The sequence below is a fragment of the Ctenocephalides felis genome, unplaced genomic scaffold, assembly GCF_003426905.1.
Source record: "Ctenocephalides felis isolate EL2017-DRISC unplaced genomic scaffold, ASM342690v1 CF-g0.4_SCAFFOLD_01170, whole genome shotgun sequence".
Lineage (NCBI taxonomy): Eukaryota > Metazoa > Arthropoda > Insecta > Siphonaptera > Pulicidae > Ctenocephalides > Ctenocephalides felis.
The window spans coordinates 17376937-17401366 of NW_020537324.1; the positions used below are offsets into that span (position 1 = coordinate 17376937).

Here is a 24430-nt window from a genome sequence, read left to right on the forward strand (position 1 = left end):
TATTTTCCTGACATGCTCATTATTTTTGAATAATACCTTGTATATTATATAATTTTGAATAACATAGTGTATAATATACAAAATAGTCTAAAAAATCAGCTCGGCTGATCATCGTGGAATTAAAATGTTTGTGATAAGTAGTTTTCGAAGAAACGTCGATAGAGCTCAAATTAAGACTCAAAAAATATCGTACGAATAGTACTGAATTATTATTCATAGAATTATTAAATTTTAAGATTTACAAACCAATAAAATGCTTTATAGTAAACCTAACTATTTTGTAGAATTTCCTAAAAGCAATATTATATTTTTATTAAAGTAAGTCATTTAAGTTATGGGCATTAAACTAATATTTTTCTAATATATTTTACGATATTTTGGCAATACTTAAGATGTTTATGTTTATTCCAAAACCGAAATTAATCTCTGGTTATTAATTTACCTAATATTGACGATTATACGATAATTAAATTTTTTTTATTATTTATTTTAAATTTTAAGAAAACAGTCAAAATTATATATAGACTAGTATAGTGAGCATTTAACTATGTAAAATTCTCTGCTAAACTAAGTAAGGTATTGAAATTCTTTGCAAAATTAAGTTCTAAATCTGCAAATGCCCAATCGTAAAAAACGCTCATCATTAACACAAATTTATAATGAATTAATTATGAATTAAAAGAAATACTAAACTACAGAACAAAGGGCAGATTTTAATTGAGAAAATATATAGAAAAATATTAGAAATAAAAATATTCCAACAGATTGGCAAAGTTGAAAAATTGACAATTTATATTACAGACAATTATAAAATTGTTAATAAAAGCGCATACAACAGAAATAAACTATACAAAATTTAAATTTTCGCATCAATAATCCAATATATCACGTAAAAAAGGACAAAATTTTACATGACACACCTAATGTTCTTAAGATTATAAATTTAATTACAACAAATTCTAAATTATTTTTAAAGTGCTCAATAACCATTAATAAAAATGTGAATTATATAAAATTCAGGAGAGATCAAATAATGTTTTTTATTATTATCAACAAAATAGGAGAAAAACACGTGTTCATTTTGTATTAGATTAGAATCCATTTTATATTAAATGAGAATTTTTTATCAAATAGTTTGTAAATTTCCTAAAAAGCAATACCATATTTTTGTAAACGTAAACAAAGAAAATGATAATGAATTTCCTTCATTCCAAAGATTTCGTTTAAGTTCTAAGATATTGTCCGTTTTCCAAATTCTTTCCATAGTGATCGAAATTCAAGAGACAGCAACTTGTTGACATTTTTCTTTTGAGTGAGTCAGGCTAAAACCCTTCCTTAATAAAACAAACGTTTCCCATTGTTTAAGATAATCTCTGCGAATGTGAACCCACCGCATATTCTAAAAGGTTTTTCTAAGACAAAAGCATGTCGCTTCATCCAAATTTCATGCCACTCACGAAATATTGAAATATTCATAAGATAAACCGGCGAAGATGTAGTGGATAATAAAAAGCCCTTCTGGGTTCGGATGAGCCTTATATTTTTTGTATACCTTGAACCCACTTGTCAAATTTGAATGGTTTTGTTCAACAATTGGGGTAAAATATCAAATGGACCATGACGATGGGAGAAAGAATTTTAATTTTATTATTAATTATAAAAATATTTTGATATTGAAAGAATTTTGTAATACTAATAGTCAAATGATATTTCGTGAAGTACTATACAAACAATTTGTGATGTAATAATTGAGTATGCAGCAAAACGATGTGAATTTTTTTTCGTTATTGGCTAAGCAAGTACAAATAATACCAGGATTTTTTTTATTATTTTAGATTATTTCATTTAGAAGTATATGTGAGTTGGTTGAATTTAATATACTCTAGTGTTAACAAGATGAAAAACTAGTCAAATTTTCATGAAGGCAGGTCTAGCGGTTTTGGAGATCTAGTAAAAAAAGTAAAAAAAAATGCCATCTGGCGTTCAAATATGATCATTAAATATATGCACATCCAATTATCAGATACTTTATAGAGATTTTAACAATAAGTATAAATTTTGTTTACATTCCTATGGGTTCCGTACCAATGCTGATCCGTAAGACGGCGGCGCGGCGCTTACGCGCTTCGATATTTCGTTTCTATGCAGTTAAAGCAGTACGATCGCTTTGAAAAAAAGTTCAGAATTTTCAAAATATGTCAAAATACACTTTTCTTTTTTTTAAAAAAAGTCTTTTTTTTTTTAAGTAAATTTTTGTCAAAAATTTATAGTTTCTCAAAAATCTAATTTTTCAGGGTAAATTTTTTTCAAAAATGTTAATCTTTTAAAAAAAATTTTTGGTACGGGAAGTTCCAGCAATTTGCCTTAAGGCACAATGCCATGCGTCCCACTAGTTTTTAAGTAATTTATAAATATATAAAGTTGCTGTAGGGCCTTCTCATGTTAGAATCTATTGGAAATTATTGTTAAATTATTATTATATTTTATTGAGCTTTGTACAAATTTTTGTTCACATGATCGTCATTTTCGACCAATATTTCAACTATTACTTATTTGATTATTGAATAAAAAAGGATACATAATCGGTCTATTTAATTCTAGAGAAATTGCTCGGAAAATTGAAAGATATGGATCTTTTGTCATGTTCGAAATGAGTGAAAAAGGATGGAAATATATCCAAACTTTTTGACAAGAAAGATTTTTTTTTGCTTAGATTTGTTGTCGATCAAAACAATATAATTTAAGAAAGATTGAAGTGAAAAATGTTAATGTGTTTTGACGCGAGTGGAAAAGCATGGACACATATCTATGACTTTTTGGATGTTTTTAACCTCACAAAAGTAAGCCACAAAAAGTTTTTAAACAGTTTCATAGAACGACATTTATATATTTAAAATCGGTTCAGCAGGTCTTGGGAAAACGTCGATGAAAGTTTCTAATTTTGGCTCATATATATACACATAAAATACACTTATCATTTTTGCTTTAAAATTATTTAGAATGGCTCAAAATGTCAAGAAAACAAAACATTAACGAATAGATTTTTCTGGCAGAAACATAAATTTATACTTCGGGAAGTAAAAATTATAAAAAAATGTAAGCTACACTTGAAAAGGTAATTTTATCAGAAGATTTTTAATTTAAGCTTAATTATTTGTAGATACAATTTAAAGCTCATTTGGAAATAATAATAAAAATATTAAAAAAAGACTTCGATCTTTACATGTTGAATATGTGTAGCGCCTTATACGCGGTCTCAAATAGGATGAATTTTGAGAGATATTACAGTACGTTTGATCATTATAACATATTTTGATCTCATTCAATTATTGTGGAGTTAAATAAGAAACTTTCCAAAGAACTGAAACAACAATATTCAAACCAATTTACCACTTTTCGCCTTTGAAAACGCCCGCATCCGACCCATTGTTAGACCTACTCGTCACTTTGCGCGAACTTGCTTACAGATGCTCATTGTGAATATCATATATACAAATTACGTGACTTCAGAGTAAAGTCATATTATTATTATGTTATAGTCAGAGGCGTTTATTCCCTAGACTCGTTTATAATTTAATGGAAGATGGCACGGGCGCGGAATAATTTTGTTTATAAAGCGGACATATAAAAGTTAATACGCGCTAGAGATTTCAGTAATCGACCTCAGCATCACGTGATGGTCTCACCCCGAGGGCTTTGGACCAAATTTAGGAAAATATATGTTGAAATTCACTGTCAATTAAATAAAATTTTATGAAAAAATCGTAGCTAATGAGTACATCTTAGATACTCAATAGGTTCGGCCCACATTCATGCCGAGGGATTGGAACTAAATTTGGAAAAGTAGTTGAAGTTATTAGTTGTTGATTAAATAAAATTGTATGAAACAATTGTTGCTAATAATTAATTTTTATGATAGATACTCATTAAACTCGGACCACATTCAAGTATTTTTTTTTACTTTTCAGATATTTATTGAATTTAATTGAATCGTTTGAAAGTTTGTTACAAAAAACATACTTTCAGAATTCATAAAATTTGGATCAAATTTAAGAAAATTAATGAAAAAATCGTTTCTAATAATTAATTCGGATTCAATACAAATTAATCGATGATAATTACTTCTTATTGTTATTTATTCATATATTCATTGATCTCTCTCTCTCTCTTGACCAAATTGATCAAAAATCTATTTCTAATTATTACTTCGTAGATATTCATTAAGTTTGAACCAAATTCAGGAAATTTTTTGAGAAAAAAATGTTGCTATTAATTACTTCTTGGATATTATTTCATTTTATGAAAATGATGATAAACTTGATTCATAATGTCTAATGCATCGATTAGTAGAAGCTAATATGCAAAGTCAAAATGTTTTTACTTTTTTTTTAAATTTACTTCATCCATAATTATAGGGTGGTATTATATGACTATATTCATCAAAAGTTTGAAACCATAAATCCAAAATAGAGAAAATATTTTTTTGGTAGAAAATATTAAAATAAATTATAAGAAATTTTTTGGATGAATATATCTCAGAAATTTGAAAAAATGTTACTGTAAGTTAAACTACAAAATTTATAAATAATATATTATTTATAAATTATGTAATTTAACTACACAGCAAAGTTATATATTATAAATAATATATTATTTATAAATTTTGTAATTTAACTTACAGTAAAGTTTATTCAAAATTCCGAAATATATATCAATTCAAAAAAAATGCTTAAAATTTATTTTAATTTTTCTCCCAAAAATTTATTTAATCTATTTTGGATTAAATTAAATTAAATTTTTGGAGACAGTTGAACATATAAAATCATAGGATTAACTGATTAACTGAATCCTATGATTATAAATATATAATAAAATTTTTTTAAGAGAGAAGAAATATCTACCACATTAAAACTAAGCTAAAGCTAAATTTTTAATTTTTAGCCAATTTTGTAGAATGTGCTATGTATATATCATAATAGTAGAGATAATATGTAGTATAGTAGGTATATAATATAATATTAGATACCAGCAGGTATAATATGTAGTACCTACATATTATAAATGTAAGCTTAAAATACAATTATAGTTAAAATATATAATCCACTATATAATTATACAATTCTATATATAAAAATAAATTGTACATACCTTCTCTTTACTTCCTTTTTTCTGTGCACACAGGAAAAAATAAAAACATATTATTATTTGAATAAAATAATTTCACACATTAATAACAACACATTTGATAGAAATTGGTACAAAATATATATAGGTAAGGGTGAATGTATCTAGTAATACTCGATTTATAAAAATCAAGTATTTTTGGGTTATATTATTTAACTAAATAACAGAGGCAGATAGGTGTTAACGGATTTTGATACATAGATATACGCAGAAATATCTTACATTAAGTGTGGTTTCAGGGCAAGAATAAGGTAATATTATGTAACAAAATAACAAGGGTTGGTAGGTGATATCAAATTTTGATACATAGACATACCCAAAAATGTCTTACACTAAGGGTGGTTTCAGGGCAAGAGTTAGGCTCTATATATAAGTGGTTTATTGGGAACAACGCTAATTCTACATGCAATCCACTAAAACTTAGTAGTAAACGTGGGTAAACTCCCATGATACCTATATATGAGAACTGGAATTAAAACATTTCACTAAAAATCCATATTTATGTGTTGTTTAATTGGATACTTGATTAAACCAAAACATTCATTATCGTTGCTAAGAAAATATGAATAAATATGATAAATTGATTGTGTTTGTCAATATCGATGTACAAGATACCCAATCACTCGAATCAGATCAATTGTAAATTGTATTATTAAAAAAATCAATTTTTTTCTAATTGCTTTCTTAAACCAACACATCCAATATCAATGCCTATAAAATTAATTATACTTCCTCTGGTCATCTATAAAATTATAGTCTAAGTCAACACTATACTTAATGTGCAAGAAACCCAGTCACTCGAATTGGGTTAGTCTGATGCAAAATGTAAATGTTATAGTGACCAAGGAATCTAAATAACGATATTCGGCACAACTGGGTTAATTCGGTGGTCATGAGTTAAATGCATTCAGCGCCATGCGCCGAGGCTGTTCCGAATGCAGTTTATTGTTTACTGTACAATTATACATATTTCCATAATGGCGAGATTTAGCCAAACTCAAACTACATATCATTATTATTTGACCCGTAGCAAAACAGTTAAGACAATCCTTTGATAAATCAGGATGAGTATAATAATATTTGAACACTGCGCAAACTAGAGGCTACTAACTAGCCCAGCAGGATTAAATATTTCAGGATTAAATTAATCACAAATGCATGATATAAAAATATAAATAAAGTAGAAAAGTATGATGTAAAATTTGAGTAACAGACATGGCCAAAATATATATTTTTTTAAATCTTGGAACAGCAATTAGAACTTAATAGTCTTATATGCCGTTGTGTTGATTTGTCCTAATACTAGTCTGATGGCAACCCAGTCCACACATTTCTGTATGATATATTAAAATTACAATTTTTGTAATAGGGCAAATATTTTTATTGAAAACAGGTTTGCTCGAACCCGGAACACCATTCAAGTCCAGTCGTTCTACCCTATGGTGAAAATACTCTTATATCACAATTTTGAAGTAAAACCTCTTTAGATGCCACATGGGTGTAAATCCGTACAAATGCAACGGAAATTGTTACGCCAAGCTGAAGTGAGAGTCATTCGCTCTCGTTGATATGATTTCTATACGGGTCGACTCTGATTGGTCGTATTTGAGCGAAGCTTCTTTGTATGCGTGACCTTATAGGTGCGTACGTCACCAAAAGCGTGCTTCATACGTGCACACGTCACCGAAAGCGTGAAGCATATTGTTCAAATATCCAGTGTTATGTCAAAACTTTTTAAGGTTAAATAGATATAAATTGTGAGTTAATAAAAATGTCAGGATCGGAAGAATATCTTATCCCGTCCCCCATAAATAATTGTAGTGCAAATAATCGCAAATGATGAAACAAATGAAAAATATAATATATTTGCTAGATCTATTAATGTCAGCGAAGAAATTATGTAACGAAAAGATGCTAATTTCAATGCCCAATTTCAGTGTCAGAAATTTCAATTTGATTTTGACAATTGCAAAATCTGTTCAATCAATTTTTATTAATTTTTTCATATTTCTATAGTTAACTCAAGTAAATGTATTTTTCCCAGTCAAAACTTGTCTTATCATGGTTGGAGGAATTACGTTAGTAATATTTTATTTATATAGTAAACACACACACACACACACACACATACACACACACACACACACACACACACACATATATATATATATATATATATATATATTTATACATGTGTACAAATTGTACTACAAGGTTTCATAAGGGTCTTTCGGGTTAAGGATCTCAAAGAAGACTGTTGATTTAACATGAAATATAATGATATTCCAATCTATTTATATAAAGAGAAAGCAAACATTCTGAAACAACGGATAGGTAAAATATATCAAGCTACCGGTCAAAATACTGGAGAAATGCTGGAGACATAATATTTACAATTTTATTCAATAGCAAATTTCAAACAACGAATAACGAGCTTGAATAGTCTTTTGAAATATAACATGCCCTCTAGAGGTAATTAATGAAAACATTCAAACATATAATAAAATAAAACATCACTTAACCCCTGCGTTCTGTGTAAGCAATGCAAATAAACAATATTAATTAGTTTTGACAATTGATACGCCTTGCTGAATTTAGAATTTGTTATTTGAACAAGAAAATTAATTGCGAAATGTGCGCCAGCAGAAATATATGCAAAATTACGGCAATATTGTTCGTGATATTTTTGCGTAATTTCGACTCTAGTCGTTTCTTCGACTAATTACAAGCTTAAATATAAAATGATAGAAGTTATGATGGAAATGTGAAACTTGTAGGTAATTTGATTTTCATTAATTTTGTAATTTTATTCATTTGTTTGCGCGCAATTCTGCTGCGGATAGCAAACATTAAATTAAAAATTAAATTAAAAAAAAACTTCAATATTAATCTTCAAATTGCAAACGTAAAAATATATTGTTTGAGTCTCAAAATTGTAGTAACTAGGTATTAACTTATTGACGCAATTGGTTTTAATACAATTAAACAATTTAATAACAAAATGTAGCAAAAATAAATATATAATTAATAAAAGTAATACTCTCCAATTAGGAATGCTAGAAGTTTATTATAACATGGGTAAGTAGTAACAGGCTTTTATCAATAGGAGACTGATTTTCTGGCCGATTTAGAACTGAGCAGATGCGTCATTTTCAATAGGTAAAATAAAAATTATCAGAGGCATTATTGTAATTTGCCGTTACTACTTGCCTCGGTATTTGTTACAACTAGCCCCAAACACTGTAGGCTCTGTATCTTTATTTGTATTATGATAATAATTGTGAAGAAGTCAATATATATTTTGTGGTTACAGAAGTCAATATATATTTTATTTGTATTAATTATAGTTTGCAAAGATGTATGAAAAGAATTCATTAGAAACATGTCAATTTTCTTAAAAATAAGCTAGGAATAAATTGTCAAAGGTATTATTGTAATTTTTTTTGTCATTACTACTTGCCCCGGTATATGCTACAACTACCCCCAAATACGGGGAAAGTTCTTCTTCTAGAAAATGCTTATTTGTGAAATAATAAACAATAGTTTTGAAATAATTTTTACATCTTTTGGAAGAGAAATAGTTAAAACATCTATCTAGCTTTATTTTATAGAAATATATCCAGTGGTTCTCAAGACATATTACATTAAAAGAAAATATCTGTTACAACAAGCTCCGAGCTGTCTAATATATGGGAGAAACTAATTTTCCATTACTTATTTTTGATAATGGACATATGAGAACTAATTTTTTATTAGAAATGAATACTTGTTCTTTATCAATTTTGGGATATAACTAATCCTCACATGATAACAAGTTTTTCTACTGTAAAATTATAAGACAGAAAAAATAAATAGTCCCATTCAATACTTTCGAATGCACATTCCGATTTCATTTGCAGATTTTTTTATACAGTATGCAAGATATAATCAGAAACCGTGAAAATTATCACAAGTTTGAGATAAGAGATTAGTAAAAATGTTATAAAATCAACAATTCATATTTGTCACATCAGTAGTTAAATTTATAGAACTGTATGTCAAAAGATTTAAACCAAATAGGTCGAAAAAATCTTCATTTTTTTGGAGAATCAGAAAATTTTCTATTTATGAATTAAAAAAAATATAAAGTATATATGTCATAATATTAACAATCCACATTTGTGACTTAAGTAATTGAATTTGAATAAATTGCATGTCAACGCATTTAAACCAAATAGATCCAAAGAATCAACATACGATAGTTGTTCTTGTAGCTAAAATATGATAGTAAGCCTCATCAGTATTTTCCACAAGGATTGCAGAATTCCTCTTTATGAATTTAAAACAAGTAAATATGTCATAATATTAACAATCTATAATTGACTTCAATAATTAAATTTATATTACTGAATGTCAACGTATTCAAACCAAATTGGTTTCAAAAAATCAACATACCATAGTAGCTATAGTAGCTTAATTATGCTGCTATGCTTATCTGTATTTTTCACAAGGATTGCAGAAAATTTTCTCTTCATGAATTTTAATAAATATATATAGTAAATATGTCATAATATTAACAATCCATATTTGTGACTTCAGTAATTAAATTTATATTACTGCATAATTAAATTTATATCAACGCATTTAAACCGAATAGGTCCAAAAAATCAACATACCATGATAGCTTTATGAATTTAAAAAAAATATATAGTAAATATGTCATAATATTAACAATCCATTTTTGTGACTTCAGTAATTAAATTCATAGAACGGCACGTAAACATATTTATGTAGCTTACTATGTTTCAAAAGTATTTTCCCGAGGATTGCAAAAAAATTCCTCTTTATGAATTTAAAAAAATATATAAAAATCCAATTAACTTCCGGCGAACGTTTTTTGTTTTGTTTTAGTTAACTAATTATTCAAATTGGTCGGATCGTTAAAACAAGGCAGTTATGTAAATCTGTGTAGACAATAGAGAAAGTCTAAATAGAACTTACTTGTAATGAAAATCTTCTGTGAGCTGCTTTACAACCGGCCCGCCTTTTGCTTATGTCAGCACGGAGCGCCTTTGTCCTTAGGATTTCTAGCTGGGTGTAAAGTCTGGAAATAAAATGATATAAATTATTATTATTCTCCCGAAAGAATTGACAAATCTCAGTTTCAAGTCATTCTAAATTGTTTGAAACCAAAATTGTAAGTAGTATGTATGTGGGTTTTTATGTCGGCCAAAAGTTTTCCCTACGATGGCTGTACCGATTCCAGTTTTTTTATTCAACAATATATTTGCAACTATCCTAAATAGACTTTTAGTAAATCTTTTAGCGAATATAGTTGAAAAATTAAATTATAATAAATTTGTAAATTAAATTAAAGATAAAAGATTCCAGAAATTTAAAATCCATTTGCTGTAACTCGATAAGGATTTGCGTTGACTATTGCGCCGATTAGTCGTTTCTTTAGACTACCTATAGACTAGACTAATTATGAGAAAAGCACAAATTTTGTTTATAATTCTTATTATTATTATAGTCAATTATATGCACATGTCAGACAGGTTTTGCAGCTTGTTTTAAATTCCACCTACACCTGCAAAGTGACACCTACACTTAGTTTTATATTTGTTTGAACACCTATGTACCTGAGACATTAAATAAATTATTCATGAAGTACAAACGGAATAAATTTAAAAACCACGTCTAGTAAGGGCAGTATAAATATAAAGAAAAAGAAAATATAAAATAAATTTTTACTTATTTGTAGACTGCAAATAGATATTATCGCTTTTTCCAAATTTAAAATAGCCTTCTTGCTGGGCTTTAAAATGTATAGTCAGCTGAGTCTACAAAAATCTAATGAATACATTATTCATATAGAAATTTATAACATTAAGATTTGACTATACAGTTTCCATACATCAGATACAAAACAACTTGTTAATTATATAAGCATTTAGTTTTTCTTAAGATCACCGATAATGATCTTAAAAACTAACAAATTTTTCGTCCATTTTTGAGCGTTTTTTACTAAGGAAATCTTTAAGCGCTTATAACTTTTGAACAAATCATCGTAGGATATTGATGTTTCCAGGTGAAATATTCTAAATCAAAAGATCTTTAACCCAGTATAAGAATTTTTAAGATACCTCTTACCGTTCGCGAGATATATGCAAAAAACGAGTTGAAATTTTTAAGTTTGAAACAGTTAAACGCTTATAGCTAAAAAAATATTCAACATAGCATCATGATGTATATGAATGAAATATGCGTATCTAAAATATGTATCTGCTGGTGCAAAAATTTTGACGATAGCTCCAACCGTTCCCGAGATATTTGCAAAAAACGATTTTTTTTCATTATCATTCAAATGATAAAAATGCGTTTTTCTCGAAAACTATTTGAAGTACGATCAAAATTTTTTAACAGCATCTTCCTGAGGTCATAGGGTACCTACGGTGCGAAAATCATCAAAATCGGACGCAATTTTTTTTTCCCCACAAAAAAAGACAATTCATGACCCTAGCATCATGCTATAATTTCAGTTTTTTCTCATTTATTCGGCAACCGTTGAGAATATTAAAATGTCGTTTTTTTCACGTTATTCTAGCCCACAAGACGATTCATCTGACGTTTCATTGAAGCTTCTACGTGCCCGGGAAGCCTGTGAAAATTAAAAAAAACTAACAAATTTTTCGTCCATTTTTGAGCGTTTTTTACTAAGGAAATCTTTAAGCGCTTATAACTTTTGAACAATTCATCGTAGGATATTGATGTCTCCAGGTGAAATATTCTAAATCAAAAGATCTTTAACCCAGTATAAGAATTTTTAAGATACCTCTTACCGTTCGCGAGATATATGCAAAAAACGAGTTGAAATTTTTAAGTTTGAAACAGTTAAACGCTTATAGCTAAAAAATATTCAACATAGCATCATGATGTATATGAATGAAATATGCGTATCTAAAATATGTATCTGCTGGTGCAAAAATTTTGACGATAGCTCCAACCGTTCCCGAGATATTTGCAAAAAACGATTTTTTTTCATTATCATTCAAATGATAAAAATGCGTTTTTCTCGAAAACTATTTGAAGTACGATCAAAATTTTTTAACAGCATCTTCCTGAGGTCATAGGGTACCTACGGTGCGAAAATCATCAAAATCGGACGCAATTTTTTTTTCCCCACAAAAAAAGACAATTCATGACCCTAGCATCATGCTATAATTTCAGTTTTTTCTCATTTATTCGGCAACCGTTGAGAATATTAAAATGTCGTTTTTTTCACGTTATTCTAGCCCACAAGACGATTCATCTGACGTTTCATTGAAGCTTCTACGTGCCCGGGAAGCCTGTGAAAATTAAAAAAAACTAACAAATTTTTCGTCCATTTTTGAGCGTTTTTTACTAAGGAAATCTTTAAGCGCTTATAACTTTTGAACAATTCATCGTAGGATATTGATGTCTCCAGGTGAAATATTCTAAATCAAAAGATCTTTAACCCAGTATAAGAATTTTTAAGATACCTCTTACCGTTCGCGAGATATATGCAAAAAACGAGTTGAAATTTTTAAGTTTGAAACAGTTAAACGCTTATAGCTAAAAAAATATTCAACATAGCATCATGATGTATATGAATGAAATATGCGTATCTAAAATATGTATCTGCTGGTGCAAAAATTTTGACGATAGCTCCAACCGTTCCCGAGATATTTGCAAAAAACGATTTTTTTTCATTATCATTCAAATGATAAAAATGCGTTTTTCTCGAAAACTATTTGAAGTACGATCAAAATTTTTTAACAGCATCTTCCTGAGGTCATAGGGTACCTACGGTGCGAAAATCATCAAAATCGGACGCAATTTTTTTTCCCCACAAAAAAAGACAATTCATGACCCTAGCATCATGCTATAATTTCAGTTTTTTCTCATTTATTCGGCAACCGTTGAGAATATTAAAATGTCGTTTTTTTCACGTTATTCTAGCCCACAAGACGATTCATCTGACGTTTCATTGAAGCTTCTACGTGCCCGGGAAGCCTGTGAAAATTAAAAAAAACTAACAAATTTTTCGTCCATTTTTGAGCGTTTTTTACTAAGGAAATCTTTAAGCGCTTATAACTTTTGAACAATTCATCGTAGGATATTGATGTCTCCAGGTGAAATATTCTAAATCAAAAGATCTTTAACCCAGTATAAGAATTTTTAAGATACCTCTTACCGTTCGCGAGATATATGCAAAAAACGAGTTGAAATTTTTAAGTTTGAAACAGTTAAACGCTTATAGCTAAAAAAATATTCAACATAGCATCATGATGTATATGAATGAAATATGCGTATCTAAAATATGTATCTGCTGGTGCAAAAATTTTGACGATAGCTCCAACCGTTCCCGAGATATTTGCAAAAAACGATTTTTTTTCATTATCATTCAAATGATAAAAATGCGTTTTTCTCGAAAACTATTTGAAGTACGATCAAAATTTTTTAACAGCATCTTCCTGAGGTCATAGGGTACCTACGGTGCGAAAATCATCAAAATCGGACGCAATTTTTTTTCCCCACAAAAAAGACAATTCATGACCCTAGCATCATGCTATAATTTCAGTTTTTTCTCATTTATTCGGCAACCGTTGAGAATATTAAAATGTCGTTTTTTTCACGTTATTCTAGCCCACAAGACGATTCATCTGACGTTTCATTGAAGCTTCTACGTGCCCGGGAAGCCTGTGAAAATTAAAAAAAACTAACAAATTTTTCGTCCATTTTTGAGCGTTTTTTACTAAGGAAATCTTTAAGCGCTTATAACTTTTGAACAATTCATCGTAGGATATTGATGTCTCCAGGTGAAATATTCTAAATCAAAAGATCTTTAACCCAGTATAAGAATTTTTAAGATACCTCTTACCGTTCGCGAGATATATGCAAAAAACGAGTTGAAATTTTTAAGTTTGAAACAGTTAAACGCTTATAGCTAAAAAAATATTCAACATAGCATCATGATGTATATGAATGAAATATGCGTATCTAAAATATGTATCTGCTGGTGCAAAAATTTTGACGATAGCTCCAACCGTTCCCGAGATATTTGCAAAAAACGATTTTTTTTCATTATCATTCAAATGATAAAAATGCGTTTTTCTCGAAAACTATTTGAAGTACGATCAAAATTTTTTAACAGCATCTTCCTGAGGTCATAGGGTACCTACGGTGCGAAAATCATCAAAATCGGACGCAATTTTTTTTCCCCACAAAAAAAGACAATTCATGACCCTAGCATCATGCTATAATTTCAGTTTTTTCTCATTTATTCGGCAACCGTTGAGAATATTAAAATGTCGTTTTTTTCACGTTATTCTAGCCCACAAGACGATTCATCTGACGTTTCATTGAAGCTTCTACGTGCCCGGGAAGCCTGTGAAAATTAAAAAAAACTAACAAATTTTTCGTCCATTTTTGAGCGTTTTTTACTAAGGAAATCTTTAAGCGCTTATAACTTTTGAACAATTCATCGTAGGATATTGATGTCTCCAGGTGAAATATTCTAAATCAAAAGATCTTTAACCCAGTATAAGAATTTTTAAGATACCTCTTACCGTTCGCGAGATATATGCAAAAAACGAGTTGAAATTTTTAAGTTTGAAACAGTTAAACGCTTATAGCTAAAAAAATATTCAACATAGCATCATGATGTATATGAATGAAATATGCGTATCTAAAATATGTATCTGCTGGTGCAAAAATTTTGACGATAGCTCCAACCGTTCCCGAGATATTTGCAAAAAACGATTTTTTTTCATTATCATTCAAATGATAAAAATGCGTTTTTCTCGAAAACTATTTGAAGTACGATCAAAATTTTTTAACAGCATCTTCCTGAGGTCATAGGGTACCTACGGTGCGAAAATCATCAAAATCGGACGCAATTTTTTTTCCCCACAAAAAAAGACAATTCATGACCCTAGCATCATGCTATAATTTCAGTTTTTTCTCATTTATTCGGCAACCGTTGAGAATATTAAAATGTCGTTTTTTTCACGTTATTCTAGCCCACAAGACGATTCATCTGACGTTTCATTGAAGCTTCTACGTGCCCGGGAAGCCTGTGAAAATTAAAAAAAACTAACAAATTTTTCGTCCATTTTTGAGCGTTTTTTACTAAGGAAATCTTTAAGCGCTTATAACTTTTGAACAATTCATCGTAGGATATTGATGTCTCCAGGTGAAATATTCTAAATCAAAAGATCTTTAACCCAGTATAAGAATTTTTAAGATACCTCTTACCGTTCGCGAGATATATGCAAAAAACGAGTTGAAATTTTTAAGTTTGAAACAGTTAAACGCTTATAGCTAAAAAAATATTCAACATAGCATCATGATGTATATGAATGAAATATGCGTATCTAAAATATGTATCTGCTGGTGCGAAAATTTTGACGATAGCTCCAACCGTTCCCGAGATATTTGCAAAAAACGATTTTTTTTCATTATCATTCAAATGATAAAAATGCGTTTTTCTCGAAAACTATTTGAAGTACGATCAAAATTTTTTAACAGCATCTTCCTGAGGTCATAGGGTACCTACGGTGCGAAAATCATCAAAATCGGACGCAATTTTTTTTTCCCCACAAAAAAAGACAATTCATGACCCTAGCATCATGCTATAATTTCAGTTTTTTCTCATTTATTCGGCAACCGTTGAGAATATTAAAATGTCGTTTTTTTCACGTTATTCTAGCCCACAAGACGATTCATCTGACGTTTCATTGAAGCTTCTACGTGCCCGGGAAGCCTGTGAAAATTAAAAAAAACTAACAAATTTTTCGTCCATTTTTGAGCGTTTTTTACTAAGGAAATCTTTAAGCGCTTATAACTTTTGAACAATTCATCGTAGGATATTGATGTCTCCAGGTGAAATATTCTAAATCAAAAGATCTTTAACCCAGTATAAGAATTTTTAAGATACCTCTTACCGTTCGCGAGATATATGCAAAAAACGAGTTGAAATTTTTAAGTTTGAAACAGTTAAACGCTTATAGCTAAAAAAATATTCAACATAGCATCATGATGTATATGAATGAAATATGCGTATCTAAAATATGTATCTGCTGGTGCAAAAATTTTGACGATAGCTCCAACCGTTCCCGAGATATTTGCAAAAAACGATTTTTTTTCATTATCATTCAAATGATAAAAATGCGTTTTTCTCGAAAACTATTTGAAGTACGATCAAAATTTTTTAACAGCATCTTCCTGAGGTCATAGGGTACCTACGGTGCGAAAATCATCAAAATCGGACGCAATTTTTTTTCCCCACAAAAAAGACAATTCATGACCCTAGCATCATGCTATAATTTCAGTTTTTTCTCATTTATTCGGCAACCGTTGAGAATATTAAAATGTCGTTTTTTTCACGTTATTCTAGCCCACAAGACGATTCATCTGACGTTTCATTGAAGCTTCTACGTGCCCGGGAAGCCTGTGAAAATTAAAAAAAACTAACAAATTTTTCGTCCATTTTTGAGCGTTTTTTACTAAGGAAATCTTTAAGCGCTTATAACTTTTGAACAATTCATCGTAGGATATTGATGTCTCCAGGTGAAATATTCTAAATCAAAAGATCTTTAACCCAGTATAAGAATTTTTAAGATACCTCTTACCGTTCGCGAGATATATGCAAAAAACGAGTTGAAATTTTTAAGTTTGAAACAGTTAAACGCTTATAGCTAAAAAAATATTCAACATAGCATCATGATGTATATGAATGAAATATGCGTATCTAAAATATGTATCTGCTGGTGCAAAATTTTGACGATAGCTCCAACCGTTCCCGAGATATTTGCAAAAAACGATTTTTTTTCATTATCATTCAAATGATAAAAATGCGTTTTTCTCGAAAACTATTTGAAGTACGATCAAATTTTTTAACAGCATCTTCCTGAGGTCATAGGGTACCTACGGTGCGAAAATCATCAAAATCGGACGCAATTTTTTTTCCCCACAAAAAAAGACAATTCATGACCCTAGCATCATGCTATAATTTCAGTTTTTTCTCATTTATTCGGCAACCGTTGAGAATATTAAAATGTCGTTTTTTTCACGTTATTCTAGCCCACAAGACGATTCATCTGACGTTTCATTGAAGCTTCTACGTGCCCGGGAAGCCTGTGAAAATTAAAAAAAACTAACAAATTTTTCGTCCATTTTTGAGCGTTTTTTACTAAGGAAATCTTTAAGCGCTTATAACTTTTGAACAATTCATCGTAGGATATTGATGTCTCCAGGTGAAATATTCTAAATCAAAAGATCTTTAACCCAGTATAAGAATTTTTAAGATACCTCTTACCGTTCGCGAGATATATGCAAAAAACGAGTTGAAATTTTTAAGTTTGAAACAGTTAAACGCTTATAGCTAAAAAAATATTCAACATAGCATCATGATGTATATGAATGAAATATGCGTATCTAAAATATGTATCTGCTGGTGCAAAAATTTTGACGATAGCTCCAACCGTTCCCGAGATATTTGCAAAAAACGATTTTTTTTCATTATCATTCAAATGATAAAAATGCGTTTTTCTCGAAAACTATTTGAAGTACGATCAAAATTTTTTAACAGCATCTTCCTGAGGTCATAGGGTACCTACGGTGCGAAAATCATCAAAATCGGACGCAATTTTTTTTCCCCACAAAAAAGACAATTCATGACCCTAGCATCATGCTATAATTTCAGTTTTTTCTCATTTATTCGGCAACCGTTGAGAATATTAAAATGTCGTTTCTTTCACGTTATTCTAGCCCACAAGACGATTCATCTGACGTTTCATTGAAGCTTCTACGTGCCCGGGAAGCCTGTGAAAATTAAAAAAACTAACAAATTTTTCGTCCATTTTTGAGCGTTTTTTACTAAGGAAATCTTTAAGCGCTTATAACTTTTGAACAATTCATCGTAGGATATTGATGTCTCCAGGTGAAATATTCTAAATCAAAAGATCTTTAACCCAGTATAAGAATTTTTAAGATACCTCTTACCGTTCGCGAGATATATGCAAAAAACGAGTTGAAATTTTTAAGTTTGAAACAGTTAAACGCTTATAGCTAAAAAATATTCAACATAGCATCATGATGTATATGAATGAAATATGCGTATCTAAAATATGTATCTGCTGGTGCGAAAATTTTGACGATAGCTCCAACCGTTCCCGAGATATTTGCAAAAAACGATTTTTTATTATCATTCAAATGATAAAAATGCGTTTTTCTCGAAAACTATTTGAAGTACGATCAAATTTTTTAACAGCATCTTCCTGAGGTCATAGGGTACCTACGGTGCGAAAATCATCAAAATCGGACGCAATTTTTTTTCCCCACAAAAAAAGACAATTCATGACCCTAGCATCATGCTATAATTTCAGTTTTTTCTCATTTATTCGGCAACCGTTGAGAATATTAAAATGTCGTTTTTTTCACGTTATTCTAGCCCACAAGACGATTCATCTGACGTTTCATTGAAGCTTCTACGTGCCCGGAAGCCTGTGAAAATTAAAAAAAACTAACAATTTTTCGTCCATTTTTGAGCGTTTTTTACTAAGGAAATCTTTAAGCGCTTATAACTTTTGAACAATTCATCGTAGGATATTGATGTCTCCCAGGTGAAATATTCTAAATCAAAAGATCTTTAACCCAGTATAAGAATTTTTAAGATACCTCTTACCGTTCGCGAGATATATGCAAAAAACGAGTTGAAATTTTTAAGTTTGAAACAGTTAAACGCTTATAGCTAAAAAAATTTCAACATAGCATCATGATGTATATGAATGAAATATGCGTATCTAAAATATGTATCTGCTGTGCGAAAATTTTGACGATAGCTCCAACCGTTCCCGAGATATTTGCAAAAAACGATTTTTTTTCATTATCATTCAAATGATAAAAATGCGTTTTTCTCGAAAACTATTTGAAGTACGATCAAAATTTTTTAACAGCATCTTCCTGAGGTCATAGGGTACCTACGGTGCGAAAATCATCAAAATCGGACGCAATTTTTTTTTCCCCACAAAAAAGACAATTCATGACCCTAGCATCATGCTATAATTTCAGTTTTTTCTCATTTATTCGGCAACCGTTGAGAATATTAAAATGTCGTTTTTTCACGTTATTCTAGCCCACAAGACGATTCATCTGACGTTTCATTGAAGCTTCTACGTGCCCGGGAAGCCTGTGAAATTAAAAAAAACTAACAAATTTTTCGTCCATTTTTTGAGCGTTTTTTACTAGGAAATCTTTAAGCGCTTATAACTTTTGAACAATTCATCGTAGGATATTGATGTCTCCAGGTGAAATATTCTAAATCAAAAGATCTTTAACCCAGTATAAGAATTTTTTAAGATACCTCTTACCGTTCGCGAGATATATGCAAAAAACGATTGAAATTTTTAAGTGTTGAAACAGTTAAACGCTTATAGCTAAAAAAATATTCAACATAGCATCATGATGTATATGAATGAAATATGCGTATCTAAAATATGTATCTGCTGGTGCAAAAATTTTGACGATAGCTCCAACCGTTCCCGAGATATTTGCAAAAAACGATTTTTTTTCATTATCATTCAAATGATAAAAATGCGTTTTTCTCGAAAACTATTTGAAGTACGATCAAAATTTTTTAACAGCATCTTCCTGAGGTCATAGGGTACCTACGGTGCGAAAATCATCAAAATCGGACGCAATTTTTTTTTCCCCACAAAAAAAGACAATTCATGACCCTAGCATCATGCTATAATTTCAGTTTTTTCTCATTTATTCGGCAACCGTTGAGAATATTAAAATGTCGTTTTTTTCACGTTATTCTAGCCCACAAGACGATTCATCTGACGTTTCATTGAAGCTTCTACGTGCCCGGGAAGCCTGTGAAAATTAAAAAAAACTAACAAATTTTTCGTCCATTTTTGAGCGTTTTTACTAAGGAAATCTTTAAGCGCTTATAACTTTTGAACAATTCATCGTAGGATATTGATGTCTCCAGGTGAAATATTCTAAATCAAAAGATCTTTAACCCAGTATAAGAATTTTTAAGATACCTCTTACCGTTCGCGAGATATATGCAAAAAACGAGTTGAAATTTTAAGTTTGAAACAGTTAAACGCTTATAGCTAAAAAAATATTCACATAGCATCATGATGTATATGAATGAAATATGCGTATCTAAAATATGTATCTGCTGGTGCAAAAATTTTGACGATAGCTCCAACCGTTCCCGAGATATTTGCAAAAAACGATTTTTTTTCATTATCATTCAAATGATAAAAATGCGTTTTTCTCGAAAACTATTTGAAGTACGATCAAAATTTTTTAACAGCATCTTCCTGAGGTCATAGGGTACCTACGGTGCGAAAATCATCAAAATCGGACGCAATTTTTTTCCCCACAAAAAAAGACAATTCATGACCCTAGCATCATGCTATAATTTCAGTTTTTTCTCATTTATTCGGCAACCGTTGAGAATATTAAAATGTCGTTTTTTTCACGTTATTCTAGCCCACAAGACGATTCATCTGACGTTTCATTGAAGCTTCTACGTGCCCGGGAAGCCTGTGAAAATTAAAAAAAACTAACAAATTTTTCGTCCATTTTTGAGCGTTTTTTACTAAGGAAATCTTTAAGCGCTTATAACTTTTGAACAATTCATCGTAGGATATTGATGTCTCCAGGTGAAATATTCTAAATCAAAAGATCTTTAACCCAGTATAAGAATTTTTAAGATACCTCTTACCGTTCGCGAGATATATGCAAAAAACGAGTTGAAATTTTTAAGTTTGAAACAGTTAAACGCTTATAGCTAAAAAAATATTCAACATAGCATCATGATGTATATGAATGAAATATGCGTATCTAAAATATGTATCTGCTGGTGCAAAAATTTTGACGATAGCTCCAACCGTTCCCGAGATATTTGCAAAAAACGATTTTTTTTCATTATCATTCAAATGATAAAAATGCGTTTTTCTCGAAAACTATTGAAGTACGATCAAAATTTTTTAACAGCATCTTCCTGAGGTCATAGGGTACCTACGGTGCGAAAATCATCAAAATCGGACGCAATTTTTTTTTCCCCACAAAAAAAGACAATTCATGACCCTAGCATCATGCTATAATTTCAGTTTTTTCTCATTTATTCGGCAACCGTTGAGAATATTAAAATGTCGTTTTTTTCACGTTATTCTAGCCCACAAGACGATTCATCTGACGTTTCATTGAAGCTTCTACGTGCCCGGGAAGCCTGTGAAAATTAAAAAAAACTAACAAATTTTTCGTCCATTTTTGAGCGTTTTTTACTAAGGAAATCTTTAAGCGCTTATAACTTTTGAACAATTCATCGTAGGATATTGATGTCTCCAGGTGAAATATTCTAAATCAAAAGATCTTTAACCCAGTATAAGAATTTTTAAGATACCTCTTACCGTTCGCGAGATATATGCAAAAAACGAGTTGAAATTTTTAAGTTTGAAACAGTTAAACGCTTATAGCTAAAAAAATATTCAACATAGCATCATGATGTATATGAATGAAATATGCGTATCTAAAATATGTATCTGCTGGTGCGAAAATTTTGACGATAGCTCCAACCGTTCCCGAGATATTTGCAAAAAACGATTTTTTTATCATTCAAATGATAAAAATGCGTTTTTCTCGAAAACTATTTGAAGTACGATCAAAATTTTTTAACAGCATCTTCCTGAGGTCATAGGGTACCTACGGTGCGAAAATCATCAAAATCGGACGCAATTTTTTTCCCCCACAAAAAAAGACAATTCATGACCCTAGCATCATGCTATAATTTCAGTTTTTTCTCATTTATTCGGCAACCGTTGAGAATATTAAAATGTCGTTTTTTTCACGTTATTCTAGCCCACAAGACGATTCATCTGACGTTTCATTGAAGCTTCTACGTGCCCGGGAAGCCTGTGAAAATTAAAAAAAACTAACAAATTTTTCGTCCATTTTTGAGCGTTTTTTACTAAGGAAATCTTTAAGCGCTTATAACTTTTGAACAATTCATCGTAGGATATTGATGTCTCCAGGTGAAATATTCTAAATCAAAAGATCTTTAACCCAGTATAAGAATTTTTAAGATACCTCTTACCGTTCGCGAATATATGCAAAAAACGAGTTGAAATTTTAAGTTTGAAACAGTTAAACGCTTATAGCTAAAAAATATTCAACATAGCATCATGATGTATATGAATGAAATATGCGTATCTAAAATATGTATCTGCTGGTGCGAAAATTTTGACGATAGCTCCAACCGTTCCCGATATTTGCAAAAAACGATTTTTTTTCATTATCATTCAAATGATAAAAATGCGTTTTTCTCGAAAACTATTTGAAGTACGATCAAAATTTTTAACAGCATCTTCCTGAGGTCATAGGGTACCTACGGTGCGAAAATCATCAAAATCGGACGCAATTTTTTTTCCCCACAAAAAAAGACAATTCATGACCCTAGCATCATGCTATAATTTCAGTTTTTTCTCATTTATTCGGCAACCGTTGAGAATATTAAAATGTCGTTTTTTTCACGTTATTCTAGCCCACAAGACGATTCATCTGACGTTTCATTGAAGCTTCTACGTGCCCGGGAAGCCTGTGAAAATTAAAAAAAACTAACAAATTTTTCGTCCATTTTTGAGCGTTTTTTACTAAGGAAATCTTTAAGCGCTTATAACTTTTGAACAATTCATCGTAGGATATTGATGTCTCCAGGTGAAATATTCTAAATCAAAAGATCTTTAACCCAGTATAAGAATTTTTAAGATACCTCTTACCGTTCGCGAGATATATGCAAAAAACGAGTTGAAATTTTTAAGTTTGAAACAGTTAAACGCTTATAGCTAAAAAAATATTCAACATAGCATCATGATGTATATGAATGAAATATGCGTATCTAAAATATGTCTGCTGGTGCAAAAATTTTGACGATAGCTCCAACCGTTCCCGAGATATTTGCAAAAACGATTTTTTTCATTATCATTCAAATGATAAAAATGCGTTTTTCTCGAAAACTATTTGAAGTACGATCAAAATTTTTTAACAGCATCTTCCTGAGGTCATAGGGTACCTACGGTGCGAAAATCATCAAAATCGGACGCAATTTTTTTTCCCCACAAAAAAAGACAATTCATGACCCTAGCATCATGCTATAATTTCAGTTTTTTCTCATTTATTCGGCAACCGTTGAGAATATTAAAATGTCGTTTTTTTCACGTTATTCTAGCCCACAAGACGATTCATCTGACGTTTCATTGAAGCTTCTACGTGCCCGGGAAGCCTGTGAAAATTAAAAAAAACTAACAAATTTTTCGTCCATTTTTGAGCGTTTTTTACTAAGGAAATCTTTAAGCGCTTATAACTTTTGAACAATTCATCGTAGGATATTGATGTCTCCAGGTGAAATATTCTAAATCAAAAGATCTTTAACCCAGTATGAAATTTTAAGATACCTCTTACCGTTCGCGAGATATATGCAAAAAACGAGTTGAAATTTTTAAGTTTGAAACAGTTAAACGCTTATAGCTAAAAAATATTCAACATAGCATCATGATGTATATGAATGAAATATGCGTATCTAAATATGTATCTGCTGGTGCAAAAATTTTGACGATAGCTCCAACCGTTCCCGAGATATTTGCAAAAAACGATTTTTTTCATTATCATTCAAATGATAAAAATGCGTTTTTCTCGAAAACTATTTGAAGTACGATCAAAATTTTTAACAGCATCTTCCTGAGGTCATAGGGTACCTACGGTGCGAAAATCATCAAAATCGGACGCAATTTTTTTTCCCCACAAAAAAGACAATTCATGACCTAGCATCATGCTATAATTTCAGTTTTTTCTCATTTATTCGGCAACCGTTGAGAATATTAAAATGTCGTTTTTTTCACGTTATTCTAGCCCACAAGACGATTCATCTGACGTTTCATTGAAGCTTCTACGTGCCCGGGAAGCCTGTGAAAATTAAAAAAAAACTAACAAATTTTTCGTCCATTTTTGAGCGTTTTTTACTAAGGAAATCTTTAAGCGCTTATAACTTTTGAACAATTCATCGTAGGATATTGATGTCTCCAGGTGAAATATTCTAAATCAAAAGATCTTTAACCCAGTATAAGAATTTTTAAGATACCTCTTACCGTTCGCGAGATATATGCAAAAAACGAGTTGAAATTTTTAAGTTTGAAACAGTTAAACGCTTATAGCTAAAAAATATTCA

The 24430-nt window shown here is 30.2% G+C and overlaps 1 protein-coding gene across 1 annotated transcript in view; it reads right to left on the reverse strand.

Moving 5' to 3' along the window:
- Positions 1 to 24430, reverse strand: part of LOC113366928 (probable G-protein coupled receptor 158) — a 156657-nt gene that overhangs the window by 10705 nt on the left and 121522 nt on the right. Inside the window, 2 exon segments of the mRNA XM_026608570.1 lie at positions 5149 to 5169; positions 10165 to 10267. Coding sequence (XP_026464355.1) covers positions 5149 to 5169; positions 10165 to 10267 — 124 coding nt within the window.